The sequence below is a fragment of the Musca autumnalis genome, unplaced genomic scaffold, assembly GCF_047663935.1.
Source record: "Musca autumnalis isolate F117 unplaced genomic scaffold, ASM4766393v1 scaffold_1, whole genome shotgun sequence".
Classification (NCBI taxonomy): domain Eukaryota; kingdom Metazoa; phylum Arthropoda; class Insecta; order Diptera; family Muscidae; genus Musca; species Musca autumnalis.
The window spans coordinates 325559146-325572025 of record NW_027411644.1 but is presented as its reverse complement, the minus strand read 5'-3'; the positions used below and the strand labels follow the sequence as shown (position 1 = coordinate 325572025).

General features: G+C 38.1%; 1 protein-coding gene across 4 annotated transcripts in view; it reads left to right on the top strand.

Annotated features, from left to right (window-relative positions):
• Ptp99A (Protein tyrosine phosphatase 99A) overlaps positions 1-12880 on the top strand; it is an 874937-nt gene that overhangs the window by 532694 nt on the left and 329363 nt on the right. For all 4 annotated transcript variants that reach the window (XM_073962747.1, XM_073962759.1, XM_073962758.1 and 1 more), the window contains exon 8: positions 8230-8344. In XM_073962747.1, coding sequence (XP_073818848.1) covers positions 8230-8344 — 115 coding nt within the window. The remainder of the gene's footprint in view (positions 1-8229; positions 8345-12880) is intronic.

Here is a 12880-nt window from a genome sequence, read left to right as displayed (position 1 = left end):
TTGTACTTTTCAAGTACATCTGCCAATGCGTAAACTGCACTTTCTCTATAAGGAGTGCAAACATTCCAGGTGCAGATTCGCAGATCATGGTCCTTAAAACGTTTGCGGGGGTCGTCAACTTTTGAGTAGGGGAGGGTTACTAACCCGACGCCCAAACCCAAGTTTTTAACGTTCTTATGGGCGAACGCGCGGCACATGTTAGCTCACTACCTTTAACGGGTGTTAAAGGCAGTTTCCCAGGTGACACCATGGGGAGGCATGAAAAGAGGGACCAAGATAAATCCTGGGCTTTGCCACGTTAAAGCCAGTCAGGACCGTTCCTTGGTATCTTCCATCCCCTACGTCACCCATGCTTAATGATTATGTGTTCAAAATTCCTCCTTCCTTAGGACTTTATGACGGCCATAAGGCACAAAATTAAAATGTTATATATGTATAACGGCGGTCTGTACTTTCAGAACAGCCAACATCGTTGCCTTATGGCTGTTGGAAATATATTTTAACGTATGGGTTTTTAATGATTTCACCTTTTTCAAAATATAGAATTGAAGATCACTGCGTATACGTTGTGTCAATATGTATACGCACCAAAATTGTTTACATAGAATTAAATGCAGTTTCTCAATTACATCAATCGTTCTAATGCAGGGATAGCCAGTGGGCGCTTATTGAGAGCAAGTGAGCGTAAATTTTAATGTAAAACACAGTGAAATGTATACTCACTCCTCAGTAAGCACCAACTGGCTATTCCTGTTCGAATGACGCATGGTTATGGCAGTGAATTATTTCTTAGATGTTCTTACAAACACCTTGGCACATCTCCTTATAGTTCACAAATACTTTCATTTAAATACATATCTCCTTCTATCTGCAAACAAATTAACTCGCTGGTTAAAACTTTTCATTTCATTCTTAGTTCTCCTTTGATGATGATGACAATGACGTTGTGACCCAACGAATGTGAACAATTTAACAAAAGACGTTACTTTCTTTAGTCGTTACATTTTCTTCTTTCCGACTTGTTATTTACTTTCTTTCTCGCAACGATATTAAAGAATGAGAGGCGGAAAATTCACACAAAAGCTCTAAGAAGGAAAGCAGAAACTCAATTTCCGATTAACGTTTTTGTCATACATGTAATAGCGTGGGAATAAGGGACACAATAACATTGAGGAAATGTGTATTTGTGTGTCACAGTGTTCATATTTTAAATTAGCGCAAAATATAACACACCGAAGCTTGAGGAAACAGATTTTTTACAAGAATTCGAGGAATTTTTGTGAAGTCGAATAGTTTAGAAGCTACCATCAGAAATCCTATAACTTTGGCATTCAGTGCGAGCATTTAGTTGAGGCGACTCATAGATCGCTGGCCTATCTCTTTACGGATTCCGTTAGCTACAAAATTTCAGTCGCTAAGCTTACTCATTAATATGTTTAGCCCAGTATGGGACATTTATCCCATAAAATGAACTATGGAGAGACTTCCAACCCTCGGATCTTTTACGTTGCCTTTATAAGTATCACGTAAACCTATACGAAAAAAGAAGAGAGGAGAAGCGCATTTTTATTAGAAAACAAATAATAAACACCGACAAAAACGTAAGCGTGAGAAATTGGAGTTTTATAGGAACCAGAATAAATACAGAACCTTTACAACAGGCTGACATTTACTCTTGCAAAGATGAAAAAACATTGACGAAAATTATAATACTTCAAATCTGATATCAATCGACGGAATTCTAATGTATATCATTTAGCCAAAAAAAAAAATCAGGACAGCAATAAAACGACTGAAAGCAGGAACTGATGGGTTGCTAACTTAACTGTTCAAGTCCGGAAAAGAGCTAAATAGAGGAAAGAATTTCCAAGGATTGGAACGTCCTGCTGGCACCGAACATAACAATTCGGCATTTGGGGCATACCCTATAATCAATAGCACGAGAGAGGTATTACAAGAAAAGAAGAGGGAGGAGAAACACTTTTCCACGAAAAAGAAAGACATGGAAAAGCGAGAATGTGCAAAAATTTAATCGACAGGAGCCAGAATAAAGACCGCAAATTCTATCAAATAACGAAATATCAAACGGATGACTTTATAACGGGTGGTTTTATCTAGGGCTGATGTAGCCTCAGTCGCTCCCAGGGTCGACCTAAGGAACCACAAACCTTAAGTAAAACACCAGTGTTTACAAGTTTAACCTTTATTGTGAACTCTTGGTGTTTGATGAACGAATAATATATGTGTGTGGAGAGTGGATGCAATATTAGTTATTAGTTGAGTTCGTTTCTGTGTTATTCGGCAGCTGTCGGATCGGCATTGGCTCGGTAATCGTCTGGTGTGGCTCGGCTCCACACTAATCGGTTTGCTGTCGGCTCGGGGCAGCCGGGTGGCTTCGGCTCGGCAGCTGTAGGGTGTGGCTCTGCTCTACAAGACTCGGGTTCTGTCGGCTCGGGGCAATCGGGTAGGTTTCGGCTCGGCAGTTGTCGGATGTGGCTCGGCTCTACACGACTCGGGTTGCTATCGGCTCGGGGCAATCGGTAGCCTTCGTCTCGGCAGTTGTCGGTTGGACTAGGCTCTACACGACTGGGCTCTGGGCAATCGGGCGGCTGTCAGCTCGGCAGTTGTTGGATGTGGTTCGGTAATGCTTTCGGGTGGCTGTCGGCTCAGCGCTCGTCGGGTGTATGACTCGACTCGATGGCATTCGGGTTGCTGTGGGGGAAAGAGGTCGGTCAATATTCAGGAGCTGGCTATGAGAATTGAGCTGACTGTGAGCGTTGAGCTTGCTAAGAGTCTGGAGCATGCTAAGAGACTTGGAGCTTACTAGAGCATGGAGCTTACTAAGAGACTGGAGCTTGCTAAGAGACTTGGAGCTTACTAGGAGTGTGTTCGAATCGTAGCTAACGAGTAACGAGACTGCGGACGAGCCACACGTCTTGTCGTACTTTGTCGGCTGGTGATCGACCCCTTCGGTGAATAAAACCGGAATACATATTCGGGTAGTTATGCGGAGTGAATGAGAATTGTTGTGTAGCAGTGATTGCAGTTAATTACACCGAAGTTAAATGTATCCACTATGCTAACTGTGTAGTTGTAGTTGATTGAAATGAATGCGTGTATGATTATATGAAACGGTCACGTTACAACTTTCGTACAGGCACATCCTCCTGTAGAGACGAGCAAGGTTTATGAGGTTTCCTATAGTAGAAAAGACATATTATGAGTCCTCTTATTCTGTAAAAGACCTCAAATAAGATCTCCAATTCTATAGAAGGCCTTTTAATGAGGTTTTCTACTCCTCAGAAAAATTTTTAAAGAAGACTTATATTCCATAGAAGAAAAGGTTCCTTATTATATAGACGAACTTATAATCTCCTTTACAGTAGAATGCCTCTTATAAGACCACCTATTGATCTGTAGTTTGTAAAAGACCATAGGAGACCACATCTCTTATTTTTGAAAGGCTGCCTATGATATAGAAGATCACTTATGAAGTCTTCTATGCTATAGAAAACCTTAAACGAGAACTCCAATGCTATAGAAGGCCTCTTACGAGGTCTCCCATGCTATAGAAGACCTCTTATGGTCTCTTATTATAATCATATCCTATCTCCTACCCCATAGCGGTTCTCTGTTGAGATCTCCTATCCTAATGAGATCTTTTATGTTATAGAAGACCTCAGATGAGGTCTCCCGTCCAATAAAATACCACTGATTAAATCTCCTATCAATTAGAATACCCATAATGAGGTCTCCTAACCTATAGAAGAACTATGATATGGTATCCTTCTCTATAGAAAAGCTCTGTTTAGGTCTCCTTCCTATGGAAGACCTCTGATGAGGTCTATTATTATGTGTGCTCATAATCTATTGCATATAAGGTAGCATTTGTGTGAACGACTAAAGCCAATGGTCGATGACATAATTAGGCCATACAAATGCGGCTTTAGACCAGACATATCAATCTTCCATTGAACAGATATTTACCTTGTGGCAAATCCTGGAAAATACCCAAAAGATGCAGATCGTCACTTACCATTTTTTTGTCGATTATTAAGCAGCATACGACCGTCTATGCCATGTCGGAATTCAGTATTCCGCTCATTAGGCTTAGCAACACTAACTAACCCGGCCCTCAGTTAAAATAGGAAAGAACACGGTTCTTTCGTAAGGGATTGACCCGAAACCATATGTTTCGGCCAGCGGCTGATAACTAGACAGGGGAATCCTATGCAAATGCATATATGATTAGGATGGTCGTAGAGAAAATCTGATTAGACAGAAACTCGTTTTATCACAAAATAAAACCAAATAGGCCCTGAAATTTTTGCATATTTTGCATATCGTACATATTTTTATATATTTGCATAAAATGAGCACATGCAAAACCACATGCAAAAATATATACCAGGATTTGTGGTCTAAAAATTCCACCGAAATAGCTGAAATGTTGTATTAAGTCTTCGTTAGGGGTATGAAACATTACACCTGAAATTTGTCGCAATGGGTCCACGTCTTCATATAGCCCCCATAGAACGATACCTCCCGGTTTCCGATATTTTGAAGGTTGTGGCCTCAACATCACACTTAAATGGCTGGCATTTTGTATAAAGTCTTCGTTGGGATTATAGAACTTTTCACCTGAAATTTGTCAGTATAGGTCCACGTCTTCATATAGCCCCCATAGAACGGTACTTCCCGATTTTCGGTATTTTGAAGGAATAATAAGTCTTTGATTACATGAAAATAATAAGTACGAACATTCGCAGTTGCTCCGATTACTGTGGACGCATTGCGCATCGATAAAATCAACTTAGTTTTGTCGCCGTTTACTGTCAGACCCAGCTTGGCAGATTATCCTTCGACCTTCTTAAAGGTATCTATGATCAGTTACTTTATTTACTGATCGACCCATGATATCAATGTCGCCGGCTTCAGACAGGGAGACAGCCTTTCGTGGCACAATCTACACCAATAGCCTCATGATACTTGCTTATGCCGACGACATTGGCATCACGGGTCGATCCGTAAAAGAAGTAACTGATATCATTATTAAGGTCGAAAGAGAATATGCAGAAGTATGTCCGACAGTAAACGGCAACAAGACCAAGTTGATGTGATCGATGCGCAATGCGTCCACAGAATTCGTAGCAACTGTGAAATTTGGCGCCTATTATTTTGAGGTAGTTAAAGACTTTGTCTATCTCGGCGCTGCCCTAAAAACAAAAAAAATAACATCCGTTGTGATACACTCGTCGTTAAAAGGTATGGTTCCGAAGCCTGGGTACTTGCGAAATCAGATAAGGCAGTGCTGGATGGGTTTTTAGGAAAATTCTTCGAATGATCTGCGGGCGGTGAATATCGAGGTCGTATAACACTGTGCAACATTTTTAAGGTGATCTTGTGCAAACAATTCGAACTGAGGATTTTTTGAAAGTACAGACTTAAACGACAAAAAACTCTAGTTGGGTTTTGTTGTGTCAGATCCAGCTCGGATTTTATGGCCCCATCTAAACATGGTTAAATGTTGAGTTTTTAAAGAAATTCGGGGCTATATCTCTAACCAATGCGTATCTTCTTCTGACCTCTGAAGCAAATTTGTAGATAAGGACAAGAATAAAATATTTGGAGAAACAATGAACTTCAAAAACTACATTTATTGCCTCAAATTTCAAAATATATGCAAAAATGCCACAATTTTTATACATTTCGCACCGTATCTCCAAAACCGTTAATTTTTCTGAATATTTTCTTTTAGAAAAATATTCCCTGGAATGTAATGCACAACTCTTCGGAACATGTCATTGTTGTAAAATGCCTCTATCCCATGGTTTTCAGTATATTTTTCAACGACGATTTAATAAAAATGTCAATAATGTAGTAAAATCCGAAATGCGACAATAAACTGCTGGTGTGAACTGTGTTTCAAATACGTGTTGTAAAAGATATGATGCAAAATACCGCTGAAACAACATGAAGTAAGCATTTTAGAGTTTCAGAATGTTCTAAAGAATTGTTGAGAACTTTATTTGGAAGATTTTTGCAAAAGGTTACTTGGTTCAACTCCCAATAGTTTAGCCGATACTGACCAGAATTTCAGCAATTATGTAACATTTTATATATTTTATAGATTTTGATGCCCTTGATGGAGTTTTTCTTATGTGGTTTTTCCAAAAGATAAGTTCTACTAGTTTAAGGCTACAATATTGCTAAAGACAGCAAGGCCAAATTCCTATTCGTTTTTGAGATAAAGGCCTGATAAATGCAAAAAAGTGTTGATTTATCCCGGTTTAGATGAGGCCATAAAATCCGAACTGGATCTGACAGGACAAAACCCTACTAGGGATTTTGTAGTCTAAATATGTACTTTCAAAAAATGTACACAAGAAGTTGTTTGCATTTTCAGTGTTGCATAGTGTAATCCACCAGCTGTATCGGCTATACAACGGCATAGGCATATTTAAACGTATCGAAATACAACGATTACGTTGGCTTGGAAATATCAAACCTTTGATGCAGTAAACAAGTGAAAGATAAAAAAAAAACACGATATTCCACATTGAAAACGAAAATCAATAAGCAGAAATGGAAATGTTTTTTTTTTAGTTCGTACAAAGTTCGTACTCATTTACTCAAAGAGTGGCATAACTCAAAAAATGCGTTTTCTGAGTTAGCAATTTCTATTTTTTCTACGACTTCTACTTTATAATGTGTCAAGTTTTCATGCTGATATCTCTAAAACTCGACGAGTTACAGCTCCTTTACTACGAGTTTCGCATAATTCAACACAAAAGTATTTTGAATTTATGAAGCACTTAAACGATTCAAATCATACTTCATGTTGCACAGGAATTTAACACTGATATCTGGCTAGCTTTTTACAAAATATGGTCCAAGTAGTTATTTTAGTTATTTTAGTTTTTGTATAATAACCTTTTTAAGTTGGGAAGTCAAGTTCCAATCACCAACTTAAAACGCGTTTTTCTCGAAAGTCGATTTTTTGAGATGTGTCATTTTTGGAGCAAATGAGCGAAATGTTCTGTAGAAGAGAATGAATGAAGAATATGCCCCCCACAACAGACCGGCTGTATACGAACTATTCGATGGTACAAGCGGTATGGGCAGGTAAAAAAACTAAGTTGAAGATGATATTCAAAATCGGAAGAGAAAAAAATACAAAATCGTTTGGAAATCTATTCTTAGTTCGGCTTACGGAACAAACGTTCTGCCTATAGAGCCATCTAACTAAGTTCTTTTGAGATTTTCCTAGAATTTAGGTATGCTGAAGATATCGGCTCGACTGGTTAAACTTACCCAATGCAATACATGTATATCGCCTATCCAATAAAATAATTGGGCCAAATCAATGCAAAAATCCCTGGTAAACAAATATAGCCTATGAAATTGTACTTGTTGTTATTGTAAAGTCCATATCTACATTGGGCAATTTTCCTTGCGGCAATTGCCAGATTTATGGAGATAGAGGTAATGTAATGTAATGTAAGGTAATGTTAACACTTTGCCTCTCAACACCCTCTCTTACCGACATCTGACAATTGCCGCAAGGAAAATTGCCCCATGTAGATATGGACATATAATAGGAATAACTAAAATTTCTTATGTAGTGTAACAGCAAAAGTAAGCTAAAATCGATGTTTTTTTTTTCTTTGTCTGACAGAACAAATGATTTCTTGCGCACAATTTCCGTTATTATCAACTTTTATATACAAGGAGGGAAAAAAAACAACTCAACGAAAGTTTTGAAGAAAGGATTATTCCTTCGAAAAGAAGTAGGAAAAGTAAATGTCTGAAAACAAAACCAAGTGTACCCTCAAACCAAGTTTTTATCAGTATCCGGTTTTTACTTTCAAAATAAGTTCTTTGAATGAAATGCCATCACATAACCCCCTCTACACAAAGATAAATACAAATGACAGGAATAACAAAACTATCAAGAAATACTTTTTTGTTTTTGTTTTGGTTTACACTTTTTGAATATTTGCCTTTTTGAAAAATTCCAAAAACTCTTTTCACAAGTAAACACAAAATAAAATAAGGAGAAAAAAACTTTTATCAAATAAGATATCCTTTCAAAGATTTGTTTTGATAGTATGAAGAGGGGAAGACATAACTTTACTCAAATGTGTTTTGTTTATGATTAGCAAAAATTTTATTTAAAAACATAATCTGTGTAACACTTTCTTTTGTCTTGTTTGTTTTTCTTTTCAGAGTCATGAAATACTCAATTTGGAACCCTACACACAATATAAAGTTACGGTTCAGGTTTTTAATCCCGAGGGATTGGGACCAGAAACAACAATATTGGTGATGACAGATGAAGGCGGTAAGTTTTGCAATAACAAATTATGTTTTTTTTTTTATAATATCTCATACCACTACATATCCATATATGAAATGTTTAAAGGATATATATTTTATAGTATTTGTAAAAAATATTAAAATTGTTAATTAACATATGAAACAAATATGAACACAAGAAACCATTTAGTTTTGAAGCATATTTTCTGCTTCTAATTAATAAAAAAAGATATTTTTGGGCTACTTAAGCTCTGATGAATAAAAGCGATTAATAAACATCGGTGTAATGTGCAGTAACAGAAGGCAGCTAGAGACTGCAAGTGTGTTAAAGACACAAAAAATTATTTATGGTACCCAAACAAACGGACAGAATTTTTAAAAGGATCTCAAGTTTAAAACCACTGAATACTGATAAATGATTACAAGGGGAAGTTCCCCCTATTTCTACATTTTTAGAAATATTCGAGTTAGGATTCCTTAGAACCCTTGCTATTTAGGCATATAGTGCCTTTGGTAGTATTGCTACCAATAATACAAGGAATCTTTTGGTTAAAAATTAAACCCACAGGCCAGTCATTAAACGGACTATTTACTTTATCAAAGTTTATGCCATTTTGTCCCCCAATACATAATTCTAGATGGATTACACCGTCCGACAATTTCCAAAAAATTTTGTTACATTTGAACCGGACTACATACGTTTGAAAGTATAGGAAAAATGGAGTATAATGGTATTTTTTATTTTTTGCTTTCTCATCGCTTTGACCTTTTAGAGGTCAAACAAACTTCAAAGGTCAACATTTTTCAAAAAAAAAAAAATTAAATATTAAAGAGGAGAGTATAGGCTTTATATAATAATTATAAATTATTGCATTCCAGGATAAAAAGGACATTAAAAATATCCTTGAAAAAGTAAATCAAAAGTGAGCATTTTGGCACGCGCATATATTCTAAACCGCGAAGAATTTTTGGTCATGAAGGCAAAGTTGTAGCTCTTGTCATAAAGAACGTCAATTATGGACAAATGAAATCCACCAAACCTTATTTTCAAGTTCAAAATCGTCAAGGTCAATACCCTAGAAAAAGTTATAGAACATGATGAAGATGAGGTTTGGTGGATTTCATGCGACCAGAATTTTTATTCTTTATGACAAGAGCTACAACTTTGCCTCCATGAGCAAATTAAAATTCTTCGCGGTTTAGAAGATATGCGCCTGCCAAAATGCTCACTTTTGATTTAATTTTTCAAGGATATTTTTATGGCCTTTTTATCCTGGAATGCAATAATTTATAATTATTATATAAAGCCTATACTCTCTCTTTAATATGACACCAATACCAGCATGGTACGACGAGTACAAATATATAAAATATTTTTTGAAAAATGTTGACCTTTGAAATTTTTTTTGACCTCTAAAAGGTCAAGGCGATGAGAAAACGAAAAATTAAAAATGCCACTGTACCCCACTTTGCCCATACTTTCAAACGTATATAGTCCGGTTCAGGTGTAATTTTGGCTGTCGGACAGTGTTATGGGTGACGCAGGGGATGAAAGATACCAAGCAAAGGTCCTGCCCGGCTTTAACATGTCAAAACCCAGGTTTTATCTTGGTCCCCCTCTCATTTCAATTGGACACTGACCTATCCGTGGTGTCACCTTGGGAGCTACCTTTAAAACCCGTTAAAGGTAGTGAGCTAACATGTGCCGCGCGTTCACCCTTACTTACTTACTTACTTAGCTGGCCCATTAGAGAACATTTGTTCCATAGACCGAACTAAGAAAAGATCTCCAATTCTATCTGGAATATCGCGACTTGTCTTCTCTTCATCCACTTGTTTGCGTCATTTATTCTTTGGCCTGCCAATTCTGCGTGCACGCCATGTGGCTCGAATTTATACGCCTTTTTAGCGGGTTCATCATCGTTCATTCTTATTATATGAACTAGCCAACTCTATACGTTTAACTATATTGATGTCGTTTTATAGCAGATACAGCTCGTGGTTCATACGACGTCGATATTCACCGTCAACGCAGATCGGTCCGTAAATGTTTCGAAGAATTTTCCTCTCAAACACACCAAGCACTGCCTTATCTGCTTGCGCAAGTACCCATGCTTCGGAGCCATACATTAGCACGGGTAGTATCAGCGTTTTGTATAGTGTTATTTTTGTTTGAGGAGATTTGGCTTTGTTTTTAAATTGCTTACTTAAGCCAAAGTAGCATCTGTTGGCCAATACAATTCTTCTTTTTATTTCACAACTGATGTCGCTTGTTGTGTTTCCGGCGGTGCCGAGGTATACGAAGTCTTTTACTACCTCAAAATTATAGGAACCAACTTCAACAGTTGTTCCGATCTCAATGGACGCATTGCGCGTCGACACCATCAGCTTGGTCTTCTCGCCGTTTACCGCCAGGCCCACTTTAGCAGATTCTCCTTCGACCTTCATAAAGGTATCGATTACTTCTTTTACTGATCGTCCCATGATGTCTATTTCATCAGCATAAGCAAGTAACATGTGACTATTGGTGTAGATTGTGCCACTTCTTTTGACGTTTGCCTCTCGTATAACCTTTTCTAGCAGAATGTTGAAAAGATCACACGAAAGGCTGTCTCCTTGCCTGAAACCTCTTTTGGTACAAACCTCTTCGGAGAGGTTCTTTCCTGTTTTAACTGAAGATCTGTGTACTGACACAAGTCAGAGTCATTTTACAAAGCCGAATGAGCTTTGCGGGGATACCAAATTCAGACATTGCTTGGTATACCTTTGAACGCAGCGGGCTGTCGAAGGCTGCTTTATAATCGACAAAAAGGTGGTAGGTGTCGATCTGCATCTCTTGGGCCTTCTCCAGGATTTTCCGCAGGGAATATATCTGGTCAATGGTGGACTTGCCAAGTCTAAAGCCGCATTGGTATGATCCAATTATTTCGTTGACCATGGGTTTTAGTCGTTCGCACAATATCCCTGACACTATCTTGTAGGCGATAGGGAGAAGACTTATGCCCTATAGTTGGAGCATAAAGTCTTATCTCCTTTCTTATGGACCGGACACAGGATGCTTAGGTTCCAATCGTCGGGTACGCGTTGTTCCTGCCAGATGGAGCTAACTAGCTGATGCATACACCTTATTAGCGTGTCGCCTCCGGTTTTAAACAGCTTGGCTGGTAGGCTATCAGCTCCTGCTGCCTTATTATTCCTCAGCCGGTTTATTGCTGTCTTTACCTCATCTTGGGCATTGGATCTATGGCATCTTCGTCGACTTCGCTACTATTGGATACCAACAGTTTGGAAAAATGCTCTTTCCATATCCTTAGCACACTATCGGTATCAGTTACCAGATTACCTTACTGGTCTTACAGGAGAATGTGCCTGTACCAAAACCATATGTTTGATGTTTCACTCTTTGGTAGAATTTTCGGACTTCATTCTGGCTCCTGTACATCTCGATTTTTTTCACACTCCCGCTTTTCCATTTCTCTCTTTTTCTTGCGGAAAAGACGTTTCTCTTCTCTCCTTTCCTCCCGATATCTCTCTCGTGCGCTACGCGTTGCTACTGATTGTAAAGTAGCTCTATATGCCGCATTTTTCTCTTCGGTAGCAGCACGACACTCCTGGTCATACCATGAATTCCTTTGTGGAGGTCTCTGTTATCCAAGTATGGATTTTGCGGCTGTTTAAGTGGAGTGGGCAATATTTTGCAATTGTGTTGTTTTGTTATCGGGACAAGGAGTGCTCTCATTAAGCATGTGGGCTAGTTGAGTGGAATATGCTGTGGCTATCTGTTGTGTTTGCAGCCTATCGATGTCAAACTTCCGCATTGTGTCTGTTTGTGCTTTATTTTAATTTTAATGTCATGGACAGGGCAACGGTCATATGTTTCTTCTAAGCGCTCGTAAAATATATCTTTCGTCTGTTCGTCCTTTTTTTCAGTGGGAGCAAATTAAAGCTGATGTTGAAGAAGTTAGCTTTTATTCGAATTACAGCAAGTCTTTCATTCACTGGGGTGAAGCTGGATACCAGATGCTTTAGTCTCCGACTAACTACAAATCCCTAACCATACTCATGCTTTACGTCATGGCAGCTATAATACAGTGCGTCACCTTTAGGTGTTGTTGTGACGCCTTTCCCAATCCATCGTATTTCCTGTATGCCAGTAATATCGGCCCTATACTTTTCAAGTACGTCTGCCAATGCGAAGACTGCACCTTCTCTAGAAAGAGTGCGAACATTCCAGGTGCAGATTCGAAGATCATGGTCCTTAAAACGTTTGCGGGGTTCGTTTTTCTTTTCTTTCGTTTTTCGTTTTCTAGGGGGGGTTTGGGCGTCGGGATAGTAACCCTTCCCGACGCCCAAACCCAAGTTTTTAACGTTCTTGTGGGTAAACGCGCGACACATGTTAGCTCACTACCTTTTACGGGTGTTAAAGGCAGTTACATTATATAACAATATATACATATACATACATATATATACATATATATATATATATATATATATATATATATATATATATATATATATATATATATATATATATATATATATATATATATACATATCA